General features: G+C 45.3%; 1 protein-coding gene across 1 annotated transcript in view; it reads left to right on the top strand.

Moving 5' to 3' along the window:
• Positions 1 to 25046, top strand: part of LOC311248899 (TNF receptor-associated factor 2-like) — a gene marked incomplete at both ends in the record, with an annotated part of 73327 nt that overhangs the window by 10783 nt on the left and 37498 nt on the right. Inside the window, 2 exon segments of the mRNA XM_084338128.1 lie at positions 1 to 217; positions 16177 to 16354. Coding sequence (XP_084194254.1) covers positions 1 to 217; positions 16177 to 16354 — 395 coding nt within the window.

The following is a 25046-nucleotide window of genomic DNA, read 5'->3' as shown; positions in this document are numbered from 1 at the left end:
CCCGTTGCCCGCCCCCTCCCTCCCCCCGCCCCCCAGCAGCACGGTGGTGGTGGCGGAGCTGAGCGGCCGCTGGCAGCAGCTGGACCTGCAGGTGGGCACCTTGGAGAACATCGTGTGTGTCCTCAAGCGAGAGCTGGCGCGCTCCTGCGTGGCCATGGAGGCCTACACCCGGCAGCAGCGTCTGGACCAGGACGAGACGGAGATCCTCCACAACAAGGTGAAGAGATGAGTTTATCATCAGGACGTGGGTTTCCATATCACCGCGTACTGCAGTATTAAAACAAATAAATGCTGAGGTGTCATTTTCAATACCGTGACAATCGGTAATTAATTAAAATAATACAATAATTAAAAATGATACAATCCACGGTATTTCTTTGATGTAATAATATTAATAATGATAAACTTGTATAGCACCTTTCATACAAGAATTGTAGCAAAAAAGGGGGCGGCTGGGTGGCACAGCGGACTAAGCGCTCGTCACCAACGCGAGAGACACCGGTATCGAATCCGGCTGTCAGCGTTGCCTTTGGCTTGGGCCGGCCGTCATACTGGCTCAATTGGCAGAGTCAGCGGGGGGGGGGGGGGGGGGGGGAAAGCCGGTGGGTGGTATTCGGATCGTTGTAAACAGCGACTCCTACAGGTGGGTCAGGGCGCCTGCACAGCGAGGGAGGGAGGGAGATGGTGAGGGTAGTGTGAGCCTCCCACACGTTACACCTCACCAATGAGAGTCCGCGCTGGCAGGTGAAAAGATGCTGCTGGCTGTCTCCTATGTCTCGGAGGAAGCATGTGATAGACTTCAGGGCTCCCTAGACCGACCAGTGGGGGGCACATGCGAGCAACGAGGAGGGGGGAATTGGCATAACGTCTACAAAAAATTGGCATGGGAGAAAAACACAGAAAAACAGGAGGAGAAAAAGTGGATACAATTTTTTTTTTAGCAAAAAGTGCTCCACAGCAGTAAAATAGACATAACATTTGCATAAAATAGACAATAAAAGCAACGCAGAGAATAATAAAAAGGGTAAAAGCAATGCAGATAATATTACGATACAAATATTGTCTAACACAGTTAACGAGTTGTTCCTGTTAGATAGTCAGACAGTTCAGAACCTGCCCGCTTTTCTTCCTGTTTGATATCCACACAGTTTAAACTGTTAAACTGTTAACTGTTAAAAGACCTGACAGTCTTTCTTCCAGTTTGATATCCACACAGTTTAAAACCTGACAGTCTTTCTTCCTGTTTGATACCCACACAGTTTAAAACTTGACAGTATTTCTTCCTGTTTGATATCCACACAGTTTAAAACCTGACAGTCTTTCTTCCAGTTTGATATCCACACAGTTTAAAACCTGACAGTCTTTCTTCCTGTTTGATACCCACACAGTTTAAAACTTGACAGTATTTCTTCCTGTTTGATATCCACACAGTTTAAAACCTGACAGTCTTTCTTCCTGTTTGATACCCACACAGTTTAAAACTTGACAGTCTCTCTTCCTGTTTGATATCCACACAGTTTAAAACCTGACAGTCTCTCTTCCTGTTTGATATCCACACAATTTAAAACCTGACAGTCTCTCTTCCTGTTTGATATCCACACAGTTTAAAACCTGACAGTATTTCTTCCTGTTTGATACCCACACAGTTTAAAACCTGACCGTCTTTCTTCCTGTTTGATATCCACACAGTTTAAAACCTGACCGTCTTTCTTCCCTGTTTGATATCCACACAGTTTAAAACCTGACAGTGTTTCTTCCAGTTTGATATCCACACAGTTTAAAACCTGACAGTCTCTCTTCCAGTTTGATACCCACACAGTTTAAAACCTGACAGTGTTTCTTCCTGTTTGATACCCACACAGTTTAAAACCTGACCGTCTTTCTTCCTGTTTGATATCCACACAGTTTAAAACCTGACCGTCTTTCTTCCTGTTTGATATCCACACAGTTTAAAACCTGACCGTCTTTCTTCCAGTTTGATATCCACACAGTTTAAAACCTGACAGTCTTTCTTCCAGTTTGATATCCACACAGTTTAAAACCTGACAGTGTTTCTTCCAGTTTGATACCCACACAGTTTAAAACCTGACAGTGTTTCTTCCTGTTTGATACCCACACAGTTTAAAACCTGACCGTCTTTCTTCCTGTTTGATATCCACACAGTTTAAAACCTGACCGTCTTTCTTCCTGTTTGATACCCACACAGTTTAAAACTTGACAGTATTTCTTCCTGTTTGATATCCACACAGTTTCAAACTTGACAGTATTTCTTCCTGTTTGATACCCACACAGTTTAAAACTTGACAGTATTTCTTCCAGTTTGATACCCACACAGTTTAAAACTTGACAGTATTTCTTCCTGTTTGATACCCACACAGTTTAAAACCTGACAGTGTTTCTTCCAGTTTGATATCCACACAGTTTAAAACCTGACAGTCTCTCTTCCTGTTTGATACCCACACAGTTTAAAACTTGACAGTATTTCTTCCTGTTTGATATCCACACAGTTTAAAACCTGACAGTCTTTCTTCCTGTTTGATACTCACACAGTTTAAAACCTGACAGTCTCTCTTCCTGTTTGATACCCACACAGTTTAAAACCTGACAGTCTTTCTTCCAGTTTGATATCCACACAGTTTAAAACCTGACAGTGTTTCTTCCAGTTTGATACCCACACAGTTTAAAACCTGACAGTGTTTCTTCCTGTTTGATACCCACACAGTTTAAAACCTGACCGTCTTTCTTCCTGTTTGATATCCACACAGTTTAAAACCTGACCGTCTTTCTTCCTGTTTGATACCCACACAGTTTAAAACTTGACAGTATTTCTTCCTGTTTGATATCCACACAGTTTCAAACTTGACAGTATTTCTTCCTGTTTGATACCCACACAGTTTAAAACTTGACAGTATTTCTTCCAGTTTGATACACACACAGTTTAAAACTTGACAGTATTTCTTCCTGTTTGATACCCACACAGTTTAAAACCTGACAGTGTTTCTTCCAGTTTGATATCCACACAGTTTAAAACCTGACAGTCTCTCTTCCTGTTTGATACCCACACAGTTTAAAACTTGACAGTATTTCTTCCTGTTTGATATCCACACAGTTTAAAACCTGACCGTCTTTCTTCCTGTTTGATATCCACACAGTTTAAAACCTGACAGTCTTTCTTCCCTGTTTGATACCCACAGTTTAAAACCTGACAGTCTTTCTTCCCTGTTTGATACCCACACAGTTTAAAACCTGACAGTCTTTCTTCCTGTTTGATACCCACACAGTTTAAAACCTGACCGTCTTTCTTCCTGTTTGATATCCACACCGTTTAAAACCTGACCGTCTTTCTTCCTGTTTGATACCTACATACAGTGTTGGGAAAGTTCACTTTCTACATGAACTAGTTCAGTTCACAGTTCACACATTTTAAAATGAACTAGTTCAGTTCATAGTTCATAATTCAAAATTTTTTACAAAAGTTGATGGTTTCAAAAATGAAATAATTTATAGTTCATAGTTCTTTTTTCAATACGTTGCTGCGAGCTATTATTTGTCAAATGTATTGCCACAACCCATAATAGAACCACAGAATACTGGCATTTCCATAACGCTTTGCTGCCGCCCATTCAGTCAACACTAGTAGCAGCTGCAGCTTTAATCTCTACAGTATATTTTCAAAAACATGAGGAAAAACATGCTGCTTGAATGGTCTTTATTAAGTATAATAATCTAAATATACTTAAAGTACCAAAAGTGAAAGTAGTCATTGTGCAAACATATATATGTGCCGACATAACTCTGTACTAACACAACACGAGGTAGGAACCAGGCTGAGGTATGAAACTAAGGTTGTACCTCAAAGTTCAATATTCAAAGTGCAAAACATTGAGTGCAGCGCCTTCTGAAAGTGCGAGTGCTGCTGCTATACAATTACCCGACTCCCCGAAGCTCCGCCCAGAGCAGTTGCCAGATTGGGTGGCTTTCCGCATTATTTTGAAGCCTGTTTACGGTGTGTTTTACTGGGTTTTCGGCTGAAAGGCATGAAATCTGGCACACTTTTGAATGCCGTTATAGTACAGTGCTGAGAATGAACGCACTTTTGAACGCCGTTATACAGCGCTGAGAATGAACGCGTTCTCAATAGACCTGTCGCTAAACCACGCCCCCTTTGAAAACTCGGTCAAGCTAAGCCGACCGTGGATGACTCTCGTTGACGATGGCCGTAGGTAGCCCCTTTCCTGACTGTGATGCAAGCCTTGCTTCACAGTCACGAAAGGGGCTATGCTGCGGGAGATTTATCACAGCAGGTAATAGACCTGTTTTTTAAAGATAACACAAATATTTCATCTAGAAGCAGACAGAGAGGGTTACAATATGCAGTGGAAAAGTACGTTCATGAGATACACATTTACCTTAGACCTCCATGGTGATGCAAGCATTAGCTATAGATAACGTCTCAAGCATTACTTACAGTTGACTTGATTGAAGATTACAAGAACTATGACGATAATCCATGATTATTACTATTGCTGATACATTTAGTTTAAGGCTAGTGGGCCAACGCAGTATACGAGCTAGACCCGACAGTTGTGTCACTACTAGTCACTAGAATGAGGAAAAAAGTGAGAGCTGTCACTTGCCAACAATCCTCATCCATAAAGGGGTGAGACGTCGGAGAATGGTATGCTGCACATTCTAGTGTACATCAGGTCAAATGATTGATTACACTAACTATAAATGTATAGTGAGTGATAGAGACCAAAGTAAAAATACCTAATAATAAAATAGACCTAATAATAGGGGGCGACAGTGGCTTGGGAGTAGAGCAGTCGTCTGGTAATCCGGAGGTTCCCGGTTTGATTCTCGCTCCTCCCGGGCAGCGTGTCGAAGTGTCCTTGAGCAAGACACTGATGAGCAGGTTGGCACCTTGCATGGTTGCCTCCACCGTCGGTGTGTGAATGTGTGAGTGAATGGGTAAGATGTGAGAAACAAATTGTAAAGCGCTTTGGATAAAAGCGCTATATAAATACAGCCATTTACCATTTACCAAAATACCTGTAAATCACAGTAAATGGGTACAGGACATTTTCTTTTTCTTATAACTTTTCTTATAACACTAAGTATAAGTTATATTTAATATAAATATAAATAAATGCATATACAACACATTCTCAAGATAGATCACTCTGATTAGAAAAGAAAACCCACAACTAAAGTGTACATAAATAGCCACTATTTTTAATATATACAATAAATATACATGGATTTACAGTTACACAAATGGATGTACAATATAAACTGGAATAGCGAACAATATCATGTGTTGTTGTGATACATCTATGGTCATTTACCATTATATTCTTGTAGCCAAATTAATGCTGTGACGAGGCTTAAAATTTATTTTGTCCCAACCCCAGACCCATAGTTCACAAATCGAATTAAAATTGTATCGCTGGATGCACATTGTCAATCTCCTGACCCGTTAGTCATAGTCACAACATATGCTGTGATTATTGATGACCCTTGGAAGGAGAAACATGTTGATTTTGGTTACCCTTTCTTCTAGTACCTCCATTATGGATTAATAGCCTGGTCTGTTGACATTTGCAATATCAGCAACTGTTGATGAAGATTAAGTAGTAGATGCCTATAGAATATGTACTGTACTTTTACTTTTGAAACTTAATACAGTACTGTAGTGATTGTAATGGTACATAATTCACCCACGGACCTATTGTTAGGAACATTCTAGAAAATTAGTGCCGCCCGAACATTCTGGAACGTGTGTGATGTCATGTCAGTACATTCTAGAACCTTAGTACTGCCCGATCATTCTGGACCGTTGGTGATGATGTCATAGTAGTACCTTCTAGAACCTCTAACATTCCTATTAAATTTTAAGCATTCTTTAGCTTTCTAGTAATGTCCACCTTCCGGGGAGCCTGCCCCACAGGCCGGCACTCCTCATCTGGAGTAAGAGGGGAGGAGAGAGGGGTGATGGATAAGGAGAGAGGGGTGATGGATGAGGGGGAGAGGCAGTAACATCTCCAGCACACCTCATTCTGTGAAAAAAAACACAAAAAGCTGAGTATTAGCTAAGCATAGACAGATAATAATAATAGTTCATTTATGGAGCATCTTTCATACATAAAATGCAGCTCAAAGTGGATTTAATTGATTCCTACAAACCGGTTGATACACTCACACTCATCTGTGGCCTTTTGGAATAAACCTAGTGGCTACAGTCAGCGTTAGAGTATGGTCAGGGTTAGCTTATGGTTATGGTTGGGCCTAGGTTATGGTTCTGTATATAACCGTTATTTACCAGGGTAGGTTCTGTGTATAACCTTTATTTACCAGGGTAGGTTCTGTTCATAACCTTTATTTACCACTAGCTGGCTCTACTAGTACTAGCCCTGCTATCAATCCAGTCCAGAGTATAAGCTAACGTTATGATGCAGAAAGCTAACCTTATGATGCAGAAATATCTGCGGTATCGTTACATGTTGGCAGCTAACGTTAGTTAGCTGCTAACGTTAGCTAACTAGGCTGGATAATATACGATAGCTAGTTCGCAGTCAAAGTCAAGCGTTAGCAAACTAATAGTTTGGTCTACGTTTCTAATACATGCCGTCAAATATTATGTCTTTATGAATTGACCTTACCTTTGAGCAAACATAAGTGTCCTTGTAGTGGAGCGGCATAGCTCAACATATCAAACCAATTGTTCATTTTGTGATAAAAGCACCAAATTTGGCAGATGTGTTGATAGATATATTGGGAACAAAACTGGATATTGGGGCATTACAAACTAGTACCCTGGTGGCCGTGGCAGGCATTTTTCAAAATGGCCACCAGCGCTTAATCAAACTTTCTTATCCCATTTGATTTGCATGCAATAACGGATATAATCTAGATCCCACTAACCCTAAGAACCAAATAAAATACTCACTCACCATTCTAAAAACATTTACATTTTTTTTTTTTAATTTTATTATATAATATATAGTGGCGTGAATCAGTAAAACATTTCTCATAGCAGGCTGCAACTTATAAAGATGTCATTTCAATATTATAGCATACTAAATTTTATTTATTTAAGTACAGTGTATGAGGTATAAGCTGGCCCCAGGCTTACATTGCAAACATTTATTTTTATTTACATTACATTTATTTATTACCACATGGTGGCGCTGGCGCATTCTCACGGTGGCGCTGTGCCCCTATACCATTGTTTAGGGTCACCCTTGCCTTGTTGCTGCTATTTCCAGCTGGACACATGCTATGTCACCCACCTTTTTCCCAGTCTGTTTACAGAGGAGCTACAGGTAGGTTACTTTCTTTGTGAATGTTGTGAATGAATACAAGATAAGAATATAATATTTAGAATATAGGTTTTCGTGTTTCTTCACTGTATTGCTGATTATTGTGAGTGGCGCTGTATTTTGTGAGTTTATTCATCTACATTTTTACGTCTTCACAACTGCTGCGGTTGATAATATTGACCATAACCCTAGCTCAACTACCTCAAAGGAGTCCTTTCATGGCACAGGTATTTCACTCCTTCAACACCCTACATTTGAAGGTCAAGGAGTTGACTGCAGCATCGTGATTGTTGGAGGGTGTGGAAGCCAACAGACAGTAGGCCTTTTGCCAAGCTACTACACAGAAGTCCCACGGTTGTCCGTAGCACCACAAAGGCACCTGTACCACCAAGCACTGTGGCATCTCTGAGCAGGGAAAACTAGAAAATGTGCGGAAGAGACTTGCAAGTGATGAAGAGAACTCTGTGAATCAGAGTGTGGACAACATGTCCTGGGCTGCATACCATGCAAGTCAACAGCTTGCTGGAAGAAAAGTAATCTGCCCAAGTGCCCTACACCCCCTGAGAGTGCCCACACAGTGGCAATGATCAAACACTCCATGGACGTAGTCAGAAATGCAGTTAAACATCTGAATTCTGGGCAGACACCAGTAGTAACATTTGATCAACCCCTGTATGCTGGGCGGCTAGGTGGTGTAGTGGGCAAGGCGCTCGCCATCAACGCTGGAGACGCTGGGTTCGAATCCAGCTCTCGGCATTGCTATCAGCTTGGCTGGTCGTTCATACTAACACAATTGGCAGTGTTAGGGGTGGGAAAGCTGATGGGTGGGTCCTGGGAGTTGTGGACAGCGACCTCTACAGTTCGGTCGGGGCACCTGCACAGCGAGGGTAGGATCTGGAGGGATGTAGTGTGACCTTCCACACGTTACACTCTCCCGGTGAGAATCTGCGCTGCCAGGCTGGCTGCCGGCAGGAAAACATGTGACAGTCTCCGGCCTCCCGGACAAACAGTAGGGGGGAGTGCGCAACAACCAGGAAGGGGGTTGGGAATTGGCATAACGACTAACAGTGGGATGGGAGAAAAATCGGAAAAAGGAGGGGGAAAAAAGATATATAAAAAATTAAAAAAAACTATGCTATTGCCAAGCAGATCCAGTGGAAGTGGCCAGAGATGTATGGGGAAGACACATTTGTTGTGATGTTTGTCGGCCTGCATATAGAGATGGCAGCTCTGAAGACCCTGGGTGATTGGTTGAAAGGCAGTGGCTGGGTTGAAGCACTGGTACAAGCAGAGATCACAACAGCAGGCACCGCTGACTCCCTCTTGCGTGCAGCACATGTTGCTCGCACCAGACGTGCCCACCAAGTCACTGTGGCTGCACTATATGTCCTGCAGTATCGGGCCTACAATAACCGTAATACAAATACAGAAGATGTGCCTTTGGGGTTTGATGAATGGTGCTCAAGGAGGAAGGAGAGCTGCCCTCAATTCCAGTACTGGGTAACAGTCATGGCATTGGAGCTGTGTGTATTGGTCTATGTGAGATCCCTGCAGAAGTCCTTCTTCAGCATGTACCTCGATGCTCTGACAGAACTCGTCCCCTGGTTCTTTGCTCTGGACCATATGAACTATGCCCGCTGGATCCCAGTTCATCTTTGTGACATGACTGAACTACCAATAAGACATCCAGATGTTGCCAGAGAATTTAATGTTGGCAATTTCACCATTTAGAAGACCAATCGAGTCTTCTCGGCAATCCCCATTGATCAAGCTCATGAGCAAAATAATGCTTGCATCAAGAGTGATGGAGGGGCGGTAGGTCTTACAGACAACCCTAGTGCCCTCCGACGGTGGATGGTAGCTGGCCCTGAGGTTGCAGCGCTGATTGAGGACTTTGAAGATGCTCACCAGCTCATGGGAAGACAAGATGGGGTGCTCCACCATGATCAGACAGCAAGTGTGCAGAAAGCATTTCGAAAAGATGCCTGCTTACTCGTCAATGTAATGGAATAACTTGGCAACCCATTTGAAGAGGAGAGTGAAGACCTGCTTGTCCTTTACAGCAAAGAGATTGCAGATCCATCTGCAGTGGAGACTGTTAAGAACGCACAGAAGATTGGCCAACAACAGTTCCAAGCATTCACAAAGGAATGTCTTGTGGAGAGAACAAAACCCATTGATGACACAATCCACCGCAACCGGTTGAAACGGTTTGTTGGCTCAACGCCAAAGAAGACAAGTAAGGAGAAGCAACAGCTGACATCAATCAAAAGTGATGTTGAGTTGTTTTCACGACTCTACATTAGCTGTCAAACAAGAGATGGAAACCTGGAAGACTTCTTCCAGCATGAGAACCAAGCATGGCCACCAGCACTCTCTGATGGAGGTAGATTACGACTTGGGACCAAGAGGGACCTTCTGAAAATGCCTGGAGGACCCGTCTCCAGCTCAGACTAAAGCCCCTGATGCTACTTGTGTAGTTTTTGATGGAGCTGCCATGATTCAGATGATGAAGCCAGCAGGTGCCAAGACATTTGATGAATATGCCCAGCAGGTTTTCATCCCATATATCTATTCTCAGCTGTGTCACGTGTAGACCTTATCTGGGATACTTTCAAGGATGACTCCCTGAAAGGCACAGCAAGAGCCAAGCGTGGAAAGGGTGTAAGGAGACGTGTGGTTGGGAAGGCTGCCATACCAGGAAACTGGCAGAACTTTCTGCAGGTTGACAGTAACAAGACAGAACTATTCAGCTTCCTATCCAAGGTCCTCAGGTGTTCAGTGAGGAAGACAAGGAGGTTGTCCTCATTGATGGGATGGGGGTGCTCAGCACACAGCCACTGCAGGATCTCCACACCCTGGCCCCATGTAGCCATGAAGAAGCAGATAGTCGTATGCTACTGCATGTATCACACGCTGCACTGCATGGCCACCACCAATTGCTTATTCGCACTGTTGACACTGATGTTGTGGTCTTGGCTGTGTTTGCCATAACACAACTACCAGCTGGATATGAACTGTGGTTAGCATTCGGAACTGCCAAGAGCTTTCGCTACTTGACAGCCCACCAAATAGCTGTGTGCCTCGGACCAGAGATGTCATGTGGCCTTCCACACAGACGGCGGCTAACGACATGATCAACGGCAACATTCCTCCTCTGCCACCTCTGCAAAAGAACCCACGAGAGGCCACAGCGAGAGGGAAGGAACCGGGGTTCACAACCGAGGCGCCCAGCACGTCGCGGGGACAAAACAGCGAGGCATCGCTCCTCGCACCGGCCGCAACTGACGCTTCAGCCAGCAGCTGCACCAGCCGACCAGCAAGCGGCGACACACCCTCACCGAAGCCCCAGCAGACTTGGCGAGAGGCTAGAGGGAGAGCGGCGCGGGACATCGAGACCACCAAGGACCCGACGGTTAGCTTGGCTGGCCCCGCCATGCCAGCTAGTCTACCCGGGCCGGGGCCAGGACAAAAGGCACCCCCCCTCCCCCACAAGAGGGTACTATGACTATGCGTGCACCTCATGGTACCAAAGCACCTCAAAGGCGCTTAAAACTAAATTACAAACATCACAAAACAAACTGGTCAGACTACTACTTGACCTGAACCCCAGAACCCACCTCACCCCTGCCCACTTTGACAACCTAGGATGGCTTAGAGTAGACGACAGAGTACAGCAACTTGCAATGGGCCTGGTCTACAAGATACACTATACGACCGGGGTGCCCATGTACATGTCAAAATACTTCCCAAAGGTCAGTGAATACCACAACCACTACACCAGAGGAAGCTCAACAAATCATGTTAAACCCAGATTCGGCTCAAACAAGGGACTAAACACGTTTCGCAATTATGCCACAACAATGTGGAACGCCCTACCCAAAGCTGTAAAGGAATGTGAATCCCTGCCCACATTCAAAACCGCTCTTAAAGAGCACCTACGGGAGGCTGCAATTCGAAACTGGCCACCGTAAATGCCCAAAACCCCCACCACCTCCTAATAGACAGTCTCCTCCCCACCGCATGTATATATTCCCTCCCCGCCGTATGTATATTTCCCTCCCACCCACCCACCCCCTCCTAATGTACAGTCCCCCCTCCCCATCATATGTATATACTCTGTCAGGATCTAGGGGTAACAGTACTGTATATTTGAATACCGCTTATGTCACAAATGTATCAGTACTAAATACCTATATGTCCCTATGCCATAAATGTCATGTATGTTGTGTATGTCATAAATGTCTATATGAATTGAAAATGGGGGACCCTGATGGAAACAAGACAAACGTATTTCTCAGGTCTGCATCCCCTTAACAATTGTGTGTATTGAGCCGTACTGTATTGTACCCATTCTGCAATCTGTTAAATAAAGTTTTCATTCATTCATTCATTCATTCATTCATTCATTCATTCATTCATTCATTCATTCATTCATTCATTCATTCATTCATTCATTCATTCATTCATTCATTCATGTTCCATGCTTTGACAGGCTGTGACACTGTATCAAGTTTTGCTGGACACGGAAAGAAGGCAGCATGGTCAACATGGAAGTCACTGCCGGACCTGACGGATGCACTACTGATGCTGGCAAATGGACCAAAGGAGATCCCAGATGATGCCATGAACATTATTGAGAGGTTTGTCATACTTCTATTTGACAGAACCAGCACCTGCACCAAGGTGAACCAGGCAAGAAGGAAACTTTTTCCACGTAAAAAAAGCTTGGCACAGAAAATCCCGCCTACCCGAGCTGCTCTGGTGGAGCACGTGGAGAGAACAGTCTACCAGGGTGGTCACATCTGGGGGAAGACCCTGCTTCCAGACCCTGTGCTGCCATCACCAATAGACCTGTCTCAAACCCTGCCCCTTTTCTTGATCCTCCAATCACAGCTGTCGCTTACCTCTGACTTCCTCGTACAAACATTGGAGGATCAAGAAAAGAGGGCAGGGTTTTGAGACAGGTCCATTGACTGGGGGTGGGTGAAGACAGAAGGAATGTATGAGCCCCACTGGACGACATTGCCACAAGCATCACAATCCTGCCACGAGCTGATCTCTTGTGGCTGCAAAGAGCGCTGCAGGTGCAAGAAGGCTGCACTTCAGTGCACACGCCTCTGCTTCTGTGATGGAGAATGTGCCAGTTGAAACCTGCTGAACCATTCTTCGCTACAGTTTAATCGGGCAATAGCACCATCACCATTTTGTGTGTGTGGGGGAGGGGGGGGGGGGGGGGGGGGGGGGTAAAAAGGAAAATGTTTGATAATGTTTTGTAAATAGTTGTATATTTGTTTTTTTTTATATATATTATTTTATATAACAATTATAAAAAAATATATTAATAAAATATGTTCTTCACTTTTAAGTTGGATGTAAATACCATTTGTGGCGTTAAAAACATGGAAAACAATAGCTTTGGTGGCCAAAGTGTTCTATGCCAGTAATCTCTGGCAGCCATTTTTGGAAATGGTTACCATGGTCACCAGAATGCCAATCTGCAATGCCCCAATATCCATATATTTTATAAATATATTAAGCTAAATATGTACCAAATTTGGTGCTTTTATCACAAATTGAACAATAGGTTAGCTATGCCGCCCCACTATTGGTAATGGTCTTCACATTCATTTGTGTATGTGGTCGACGACACAGTAGAATGCACTTCTCTAGTTTTCGTTTGGGCTTCGGAAAAGGTATGAAATATACTCCTCCATCCAGTCTTTCAGGGTACCTGGTGTCCGAATTACAGGTACCCCACGCACAGCGTTTCACCATCGGATATTATGTAGATAATAACATAAAACTGAACTCTTGACAGGGGTTTCGATCAAAGCCGTCTGGTTTGATACAGCCTACAAACCTAGTTGACCGAGGTTTGTGCAGCGACGATTTTGCTGTGATATGATTGGACAAATTCTATTTTGGGGCGTGGTTTAGCGACAGGTCTATTACGTTCATCTAGCGGAAATACAGTACGTTCAGTTCACGTTCGCCCAAAATACCAACACGTTCACGAACGATCGTTCATTGAACGCGTTCAGGTACATCACTGCCTACATATGTTGTGCTGTATAACAAGCTCTCACGAGTGGACAGTGGAACAGATTTTCACACTAAGCAGAGCACATTGGTGGTAAGAATGATGTCTAAATGGCTAATATTAACACTTTCATTGCCAGCCATGCAGTGCGCCTTACCCCCGTTGAATGCCACCACCCACTTCAATGATAGAGCTCTCATATTTGCAAACGCATAAACTATGTCTTAAATTATGGCTGTGTGTCTTAATGCGACCGTCGCTTGTCAATGACTTGTTTGCAGTCAACATTGTCGAAACGGATTGTTTTTTAATCGGTTCATTTCCGTTTTATACCATTTTGAAAAACGCTTGTTTTATGAAAGTTCCAGAAAATTTCAGAAGCTTCTGTGATAATTGCCCTTTACTGGAATATTTATGAATCGTTTTCAAATAAACGCTAGATTATTGATAGTATATGTGTACTTATGCACGCTATAGAAGCGGGCTGAAAAATGTATTATCCATTTCCTGATCAGCACACATACACACATACGGGAGTCGGGACACGTTTATATATAGGTGAAAAAAGTTCTGATTATCCCAAGACTGGTAAAATATATTCCTTACCTCAGATCAGATGTTCTCCAAAAAGATTATTCCAATTCCTGATCGCCATTCCAAATATCGATCGCGTTTATTGATCCAATGCTGGGTACTGTAAACACACATTCTCCGCTGTTCTGTGCCTCGGCAATGACTGCAGTAGGCTCGGGTTACTTGTGTGAGAAGTAAAATGAGGAAGCAGGATTTTTTTTCTCCATGGTTTTCATGCAATCCATTCCAAAGGGGTGCAGTACCTCTAGGAGAGACGATAGGGGGCGGTATTTTCCCAATGGAGCTCAGACATAGACCCAGTGGTAACGGGAGGCTAGATTGATGAAATATGAATGGAAATCGCTAATAAAAACAAAAACGATTAAACAACGAGATGAACTAACGAGATTTCTCGTCGTTGGCACTGAAAGTGTTAACAGTAGTATCTGGCATATCTGACAAATACTTTGTTTTGAAACTGATTGAAACGACTGTTTATACCAGTCAATATAAGCAATCTAATATAAAAAGGAGGATTTTCCCACTGCAGTGCACACTCTCTGAAATCATAAATAATGCTTCACTATTCTTATTCATTCCATCATGCCTGCCGTTTGTACCTCAATTCTGCATTCATTTCTTCAGTGTCGAATTATGTCTTGATAAAGTTACAATATCTAATGAAGATTAAATTCTGATGTCTTTTATCCTTGGAAGTTTTGTTTCACCGGCCAGTTCCAGCGCTACCTTTCTCGAAACCTTTATCCAAATCAGGCGGTTTGCGCTTCCCGCCATGACTTCACTGAACTGTTTTGATTGACAGCCCAGCTTGATGGCAAGTTTCAAGTTTGTTTCAAGTTTGTTTATTATTTGTCCGAACAAAATACAGAATACTTTATAATGAAATGCTTGTTTCTGTATGAGCCCATGAGAGTGTGCTACATACAGTAAAAAGAAAGTAAGTAAAAAAAATTAAAATTAATAAGTAAAAAGTAGGTAAAGTCAATATATATACAATACAGAGTAAAATGAGTAACAGTGAGGTAGAATGCAGAGGTACAAAACATGGGGTAGGGTGCAAATGAGGTATGAATGTGGTGCAAATCTCTTTAATAATAGATAAATATAAAGTGTGTTAAAGTGAGTAAGGTGAGTGTTTGTTTAAAGTGAGTGTGTACGTGTGGATGTGTGTGCAGTAGGGGTGTAACGGTACACAAAAACCACGGTACGGTACGTTTTGAAGTCGAGGTTCGGTACGGATTTTCGGTACAGTGGGGGAAAGTTTGGCTTTCCATGTTCCACTCAGGGGTGACGTAGTGTGCAGTAACTAATTGTACTTGTAGGGCTGTCAACGAATATTCTATATTGAAATTAATAATCGACTCGTTAGTGATTAACATACCGCTGTATTCGTTCGGTACACAGCACAGCCGTTTGGTACGGTACGGTACTAGGGGTGGGGGAAAAAAATCGATATGTAGTAGTATCGCGATACTTTGCGTGGCGATACTGTATCGATACAGGGACGCCAAGTATCGATATTTAATTATTCATAAATGTTTTGTTTTTATTTTTTTTTATAAGGAAGTTGCATTGTTCATTTCAATACCTGTAATAGTACAGTAGTCCACACATGTGCATTCAGTTAAGTTGGAATATGACTGTAATACAAACGGTTCAGTTTGTCAGGTACATGCAACACAGATTACAGTGTTTACATCTGTCTGCTTGAGAAAATACCATGTTCTGCAATAAAAATTATTGAAGTGAGATGAACAGACTGAACTTTATTTTATTAGATAAAACATGTTGACAGTTTTACTTTGCAGTTAAAAAAAAAAGTAAAAATGTATTAAAAAAAATGTCAAAAAAAACATCGCAATATTCGCGATATATTGAGTATCGCGATCGTATCGCGAGGTCTCTGGCGATTCCCACCCCTATACGGTACACACTGAAACGGTTCGGTTCGGTACGGATACGGATACGTGTACCTTTACCTTTACACCCCTAGTGTGCAGTGAGTGTAGATGATGGGTTGTTACATGGAGTCGTTGAGCATCCTGATGGCCTGGGGATAGAAGCTCCTTCTGAGTCTCTCTGTACCGGCCATGAGACTCCGGTAGCGCTTGCCTGACCGCAGCACTTCAAAGAGGCAGTAGTTTGGGTGACTAGAGTCTTGGCCATGTTCCCTCCCTCCCTCCCGCCCAGCGTGTGGTGCGTTGTGTTGTGCTGCAGGTGCGTCAGCTGGACAGGACCGTGGGTCTCAGGGACCTGTCCATCGTGGAGATCCAAGGGAAGATGAGGGAGATGTGTGCGGCGACTCACGACGGCATCTTCGTCTGGAAGATCTCCGACTTCACCAAGAAGAGACAGGACGCCGTCGCCGGCAGGGCCCCCGCCATGTTCTCACCCGGTAACACCATGTTCACCATATTCACCATATTCACCATCTCACCCGGTAACACCATGTTCACCATATTCACCATATTCACCATCTCACCATCTCACCCGGTAACACCATGTTCACCATATTCACCATCTCACCATCTCACCCGGTAACACCATATTCACCATTCTTAGGTTTAGGTTTACTTATTTGTTCAAGGGGGACAGCGTACATTAATAAAACATTTTAAAAACGTAAATGCACCCAATTTTAGCCAAAAGGCAAGTTTCCATTGGCAGTCCCCCTGCCAGAAGGTACAGGCTAAAATCCTGTGTGAAAAAAAGGGTTAGCAATACAAACAGAATAAAAGCGCGATAAATAACATTAGAATAAAAACACAAACAAAAGCACATATAGTAGAACATACGATAGGGATACAGGCATTCTGTTCTCGTGTCATGTTCATGTCGTGTTCAGGGTGGGTTCCTTTCCACCCTCTGTTGCCTAAGGGCATGCGTCCACCTAGCTCACATTTCCAGCTGAAAAACGCTGGCAGTGCGCCGGTAGTGCTGGGGTGGAGCGCTTGCGCTGAGAGAAAAAAACGCAGCGCGAGCCTTTTGTAGCTATGGCAACGAGCTGTCAGTCACCAACCTACCTGATGACGCGAGAGAAAGAACTCTAGCGACAACTACATGACAGCCATCTTGTAATAATAACTTTTATCGTATTTTACTGCCGCGGTTTTGCACATATAGCATATTTTAATACACTTTATTGTATATTAATTATATATATAGTTATTGCCTGATACCACAGTTCGCCCTTTGCTTTTTATTAGCTTTTATTAGTGTATTCGTGTAGTTATTAGTGTATTTGTGCTTTGTCGCGAGTCTCTTGTGGGTAGACAGCCAAGACAGACAGGCAGCTCCGGTGTCAGGTTACAAACAGAGTGGTAGATATGATTGGCTGTGATTGGTTGTCTGCAAATGCGCTCGGCAGAAAAAAGCTGAAAGGCGCTGAAAAAATAAGCCGACTGCAGCGGATTTCCTATAGGCGGCAGCATGCGCTCCCTCCCCATTGGGATCAATTGAAAAAAGACGCTTGCGGCCATAAAAATTTGATAGGTGGACCCGGGCCCTAATGCCGGCCCTTCACATTACAGTTTTAGCTTGTAGCTGTAGTTACTTGGAATCCACAGTGGCTCAGGAGGTAGAGCAGTCATCTGGTAGTCGGAAGGTTCCCGGTTCAATTCCCGCTCCTCCCGGGCAGCCTGTCAGAAGTGTCCTTGAGCAAGACACTTAACCCGATGAGCAGGTCGGCACCTTGCGCGGTTGCCTCCGCAGTCGGTGTGTCAATGTGTGAGTGAATGGGTGAATGTGAGGAACAAACTGGTAAAGCACTATATAAACGCACCATTCACCATACAGCTGTAAAGAATATACATGAATACATGAACTGAATGGCGGGAAAGATGGGGTACATCTTTCAAAATGTTCTGATGTACCCCATCTGCTATTGCATTAGGGCTGAACGATTAATCGATTTTAAATCGAAATCGCGATTTGAAATGATGCAATTAGCAAATCGCAAAAAAATAAAAATATCGCAAATTTATATATATATATATATATATATATATATATTTTTTTTTTAATATTAACCAGGAAGTCCCATTGAGATACAAGATCTCCTTTGCAAGTTGTTGTTATTGTTGTAGGAACGGTTTGGCAGAGGGAGGTAAGGGGTTTTAGATTGTGTGTTGTGAAGTTTAGACTTCAGAGAGGGAGAGTAAAGTACAGAAACAAAGGTACCGTTGGGTACCGGTATCGATTCCCAGGTAAAAAGAAACATTTGCAGGCTCGGTGTCCCGAACAGACAGAGTGCGTAGGCCAGATGCAAGCCGCATTTTACAATAAACCTCTGTGGGGCTGCTTAAAAATAATTATAATTATAATCGCAAATTTAATCGCAATATCTGTCAGAAAAATCGCAATTAGATTATTTCCCAAAATCGTGCATCCCTATATTGCATGTAGTTATTTGTGTTTCATTACACGTATATGTACATACTTACCAACTGTTTCACCTGTTTTATAGCAACACTACTATCACCGACATCTAAGAAGGGAGATCCCCCCGCCTTTGAACGGCCCTTCGAAGGTTTCTCTCCTCCACATTGCCTGTGGTGCTTTTTTCCTATTGCTAGGTTTTTAGTGAGTTTTTCCTTACCTTCGCATTTATTTATTTTACATTTTATTTTGGATTTCATGGTGTTTTTTGTTTTGTTCTTGATATATTGTGATGTTTCTTCTTGACTTAAGAAGACGTCTCCGGCCCATGGGGACATTAAGGTGTATTGTCGGGCCTTAACATTTATCGCTTGAATGCCAGCCTTTTTAGACTGATTTTCCGATATTTCATGATTTTCGCGGAGCTATTTCTATATTCTATATTATGGCTATGTGTCTAATACGCCCGTCGCTTATCAATGACTTGCTTGCAGTCAACATGTACGAAACTGATTGTTTTTCATCTGTACATTTCCGTTTTATACCGTTTAAAAAAACGGACGTTTTTGGAAATGTCCAGAAAAAAATAAGATTCTGTGATAATCACCCTTTAGTGGAATACACAAAACACGTTGTCATTTTTCTGCCTATTTATGAATCGTTTTCAAATAAACGCTAGATTATCGATAGTATATGTGTACTTATGCACGCTAGAGAAGCGGGCTGAAAAATCGACTATCTATTTCCTGGTCAGCGCACAGTCACACACACACACACACACACACACATACACATAGGGGACACGTTGTGATCCGCTGTGAAAAAAACTCTGATTACCCCAAGACTGGTAACATAGATTCCTTACCTCACATCAGATGTTCTGCAAAAAGATTATTCCAATTCCTGATCGCCATTCCAAATATCGATCGCGTTTATTGATCCAACGCTGGGTACTCGAAACACATATTCCACACTGTTCTGAGGGTCCACAATGAATCCGATCGGCTCGGGTTACATGCCTGAGAAGTAAAATGTGGATTCCGGATTTTTCTTTTCTCATGCATTTTCATTCAGTCCAATCCAATGGGTGCATTACTGTTGTGAAGGGCCAGATTAAACCGAATATATATATTTATTTATATATATATATTTAATTGTATTTGTATATTCTCTAATATTCCCTGATATCCCTTGTATATTCCTTGTACAATATGCATTGAATATCCATTCTAGCCTACTGAACATCCCATAATAGTCTCCATTCTACTATTGGTCGAGACCTTGGTGCCAGGCTGCCATACCCCTCAGACCCAGTTCAAACGTACCGCTCCACATGTACGAACAAGTCCTAGTTCCGCGTAGGAATCTGGCTACCGCACCACTAATGGGACTATTTGTTCATAGTGCGTATATATACTGCGCTACTAAAGTAGGACTTCCTTTTCAGTCCAGTTTCTTACCCTCCAATAGAGTCACAGACGTAAAGCCTCCCCGCGACGCCACGTGTGGGAGTAAGGCCAAGTTCGCCTACCATCGGTATTGAGACATCGTGTATATTAATATTTGAATAGTCATATTTGGCACTATATCGTCGAGTTGGACGTAGTCTATTAAGCTAATAATAGTCTGTTAATATATAGTGCTTCGTGCGGTGAGAATACTACCGCAGTCAGTACCCCATCGTTTCGGGCAGAGAACTGGCTGCTTACCCAGGGTGGTTGACCCCATGTGAAGCTGCACCCGAGGAGCCCCAGAGCCGACGAGCGAGTGGACCTGTATACCGGATTATTCTACCGACGACAGCCCGCCTTCCCAGGCACGGATTATGCTTTGTATACTTTGATTATTCCATGGATAAAGACCCCCGACACTGCCGTGTGTTGGAACCCCCCCCCCCTGGAGAGGACGCAAGGTGAGGAGACGCTCTGCAAGACGAGGTCGCTTCACGTCTCTCCCCCGTGGACCGGAGAGAGCCGGCCCACAAAGAGTCCACCTGCTTTCATCTGTGGTCCAAGGATCGCCGGCGCATTGAACGGCACTACAGTGGGTTCACCTGGGATACCCTTGGCCGGACGAGGCAGCCGGATTCTACCCCCCCCCCCCTCCTACTCCTGTCGGCTTACAAGCGACCGGATTAACCCCCCCTAGTGGATCCAGTATATAATCATTAAAGTATCATTGCTGTTATTCCTTAACTATTCCAGGTCGTATATTTACCACCTGCGCCATCAGAGATTGGACATTCTCTATTGATATACCGACGAATACTCTTTGCCATAAAAGTGCATACTATTTCAATTCATAAATGTAATTAAGTGATTAAGTGCTTGCTCTACACACCATTGCTGTGTAGTAATAAACGCATACTTCGACTTCGTACATTTGTGTTGGATCCGTTTCATCTACGTGAGAGTGTTTATGATAATATATTTATGCCGTGTACTGGGTGGCCGAATATTAAGTACAAAGGTAGTGGTAGTAAGTATCATATCTAGTAATACAGTCAGGGAATTGTACCCCTCAGTTACAATTGGTCCTTCGAGCCGGAGGGTAATTAGTGTAATATTAATATAGTGTTATTAATATTGAAATGGCCTATGATGAACACTCCACGAAACGATCCTCCTAACCAACGCCCGCAGCGCGAACGACGGCTCCCTCAGTACTTAGAGGCTTACGCTGTCAGTCAACAACCTAGTCTTCTACTAACAGTAAATGCGGTAAAACTAGAAAGTAAAAGTATGTCTAACCCCAACGCCCAGACTACCCCGACCATAGAGGCCCCTACGGGCTCTAATGTAACTGACCAAGTTCACGGTGGGGACCAGTGGGAACCAGACATGACTTCACACCCCGCCAGTACTGAAGAAGTAGTCCCCGATGAGTCCCGGGAGGAATACAACGCTACCGAGAGAGAACTCGGCACGGAAGAAGACGGGGAGAGCACCGTGGAGATAGAGCTCCAAGGCTCCGCAAGGAGTACCCCGAGGGAAGGCTCCCCTATACAACCGCCTTCTCCCAGCGAGGCAGAGAGGACCCTACAGCAGGCCTTCCTCATCAGCCTGAACGCCGCTGCTGAACGCGACCGACTGCAGATCCAGCAGCGAAGCGAACACGAGCAGATACGTCTAGAAATAAGACGCATTCAGATGGAAGAGAATGTGGCCCGAGAACGAGCCGGTGCTCAACGGGACGCAGAGCGCAACAGACAGCAGTCGCAACTAATAGAACAGCTGATCAGACGGACAACACCCTCTCCCTCCGCCAGAGGCTCCAGGAACTCGTCTAGACACACCTCCAGGGCGGCATCCCCTAGCCGAGTAAACAACCCTGAACTTGACCAACAGACGAGGTCTATACCCCCCACAGACCACCTCCCCCCACCGGTCCAAGCGAGACCTAGCAACCGGGAAGGAGCAGCATATCCTGTGGAGAGGCTAAACCAGAGACTACAAGCACTGGATGACCTAACTGAAGACGAAGAGGAAGAGGAGGAGAACCACGCCCGAAGACAGCACAGTACTCTACCGGACCAGGAGGTCCGGTACAGCCCAGGCTATACTCCCGCGGAGCTGCGCTACAGACCCCCGACTCTATACACGGGTGAGCACGACGCACGACCCGCACCGAGGAACAGCACCTGGACAAGCGGGCCATGGTACACTGCCGGTACCAGCCCATACCAAGGAGCGGGAGGAGACTCGCCTAGGAGGCCTCTCCCCCAACGCTCGCCGATGTATCCACAGTCAGCGTCATACATTGGCACGCCTATGGTACCCGACTTCACCCAAGAGAACCGGGCCCAGTATACAGAACTCCGCATGTGTCTGGAGACCATGTTGGTGGATGTATTGGATGAACGCCACAAATACGCCATCCTACTGAAGCACTTAAAGGTACCCCGCGCACATAATATAGCGCTCGCCTACGCGACTTCCACCACCCCATACACAGCAGCGCTGGTAGCACTGGACCAGAGGTATGGGCGCATATGGGATTACGTGATCCAGGAGATCCGACACATCGACCGCTTACCCCCAGCAATAGACAATCGAGCACTGGACGACCTGTCCATCAGAGTGCAGTCCCTGGTAGGGATGTTGGGAGCGCAAAGAGAGAAGGGGAGGCATGAACTTTACGCCAACTCAAATGTGGAAAGGATTCTGGAGAAGCTGCCGCCCGCTCGTCAGGAGCGCTTTAGGCGGCAGAGGGACCACAGAGACCCGAATGGCCCCGAACCGAACCTCCTCGATCTAGCAGACTTCCTGGCGAGAGAAGTCAGCAGCCTACGGCTAGATACATTCGGACGGAGCACCCCTGGCTCCAGAGAAGGAACCAGACGACTAAATGATGGAAGAAGATCGGTGACTGTGATGCACCAATCGGAGTCAGTACCGAGCAGCAGGAGCCACAGTACCCCCTCCAGAACGGAGAAGTGGAAGATAGTGTGCCCCTACTGTGAGAAAGAACACTGGCTAGCGCAATGTGACTCCTTCCCCAAGCTGAACGCGGAGGAAGCAGGTCAATGGATAAAGTCCAACAAGCGCTGTTTTCGCTGTGCGCGCTCACACATGGCAGCCGAATGCCGCTTAAAGAAAAGGTGCACCAAGTGCGATGGAGCCCATCTGGACATACTTCACGACAGTAACAGACGGCGCCCTTCACCCGCACCATCCAGCCGCAAATCGATCCCGCCAGCAGCAGTGGAGCCCGAGTACTCCTAAAAGTAGTGCGTGTGACACTAAGCTACCAGAATAAAGTCCTGGACACTTACGCCGTCCTCGATGACGGGTCAGAGAAGACCCTGCTGCTCGCCTCCGCTGCGGCCCAGCTAGGGCTGCGGGGAAGCGAAACCCAAATGACAATTCGGACAATAAGACGAGATTTGAAGACGATAAAGGGCGAGAATGTCTCATTCTCTATCGCAGCGAGCGGCCAGCCTGAGCGACGGTACCAGATTGCAGACGCTTTCACCAGCCAAGAAATAGGGCTGTCGCGGTACACATACCCCGTCGCCAAGCTGATGGAGAAATATGCACATCTGCGCAAGTTACCGATCCCGCTCATAGACAATGCTATGCCGACCCTGTTGATAGGCTCCGACCATGCAGACCTCATTGTCCCGATAGACCGGGTTCATACCGGACCCCGAGGCTGTCCTGCAGCAGTCGAGACCCGTTTGGGATGGACTCTCCAAGGCCCGCTCGCCAAATCTCTCAACCGAAGTACAGCCACTAGATGTCTCCACTCCCGAGTCACAGAGGGAGAAACCGCACTCCTGCAACACGTAGAGCGGCTATGGACCTTGGAACAAATGCCCTTTAAGAACGGAAAGAAAGACATTAGCTCTAAAGATGACATTTACGCCATTCACCTCCTCGAGACAGGGACCAAGAGAGTCCCGGTCAACGGCGTGTTGAGATACGCCACGCCACTCCTGCGGCGAGAAGGAATGCCTACTTTCCACGCCAAGACAGACGCCACAGAACGGTACCTGCTGAACACGGAGCGGCGCTTAGCCAAGAACCCCGCCCAAGAGAGTGTATACCGCGCTGAGATTGAGAAGCTCATCACAGCGGGACACGTCACAAAGATGGACATTAAAGAGGCTGACCAGACCACTGAATCGTGGTACGTGCCCCACCACAAGGTCCATCACAACGGTAAAGACCGCATAGTATTTAACTGCAGCTACCAGATCGGATCCCAAAATCTGAATAAAGAGTTACTGCCCGGTCCCACACTCGGCCCCTCCCTACTCGGCGTTCTACTCCGCTTCCGCCAGGAAAAGGTGGCCATCAGCGGGGACATTAAAGGAATGTTCCTGCAGGTGAGATTAGTAGAGGCGGACAAGCCCCTGTTACGGTTCCTATGGAGAGAGAAGCCAGGAGATGAGCACCCAGCCATCTACCAATGGGAAGTCCTCCCCTTCGGAACGACGTGCAGCCCCTGCTGTGCTACATTTGCACTACAGAAACATGTAGCAGAGGACCCAGCAGCGGACGAAGAGGTCCGACACAGCGTAAAGAACAGCTTCTACGTAGACAACTGTCTACAAAGCCTTTCAACCCAAGAAGAAGCCGAGGCTCTCCTGATTAAACTCCGCGCCTCATTGATCAAAGGCGGCTTTGATCTCAGGCAGTGGGCCAGCAGCGATCCGCAAGTACTGCGCAGCCTCTCCTCCGAGGACAAGGCAGCCAGCAGCGAGACCTGGATGGCTACAATCCCGGGAGAAGCCCAGGAGATGACCCTGGGATTGGTGTGGCGATTCAAAACAGATTCGCTTCACTACCGACACAAGCCCCTGACTACGGAGCAGGGAAGGCCGGCGGCGGCGCCGACCACCAGACGGAGAGTGTACACAACACTCGCCCGACAATATGACCCGCTAGGATGTATTCTACCGTACACCACCAGGGCAAAAATGATTGTACGAGCATTGTGGGACAAGGACCAGGGCTGGGACGACCCCATTCCCGCACACCTTGCATCCACCTGGATAGAGTGGGAGATGGAGCTCCACTCACTCCCAGGCGTTAATATGCGCCGAAGCTACTTCCCACCCACGGTGAGGCCAGAGACATGTAAAATGGACTTACACGTCTTCAGTGACGCCTCAGAGGTCGCATACGGATCAGTAGCCTACTTGCGGGCCCAAGACCAGGGGGGAGAGACCTACACAGCATTTGTCCTCGCCCGCTCGAGAATAG

Source organism: Notolepis coatsorum, assembly GCF_963971535.1.
Source record: "Notolepis coatsorum genome assembly, chromosome: 1".
Classification (NCBI taxonomy): Eukaryota; Metazoa; Chordata; class Actinopteri; order Aulopiformes; family Paralepididae; genus Notolepis; species Notolepis coatsorum.
Note: the sequence above shows the minus strand (reverse complement) of the source record. Positions and strands in the feature narration are given on the sequence as shown.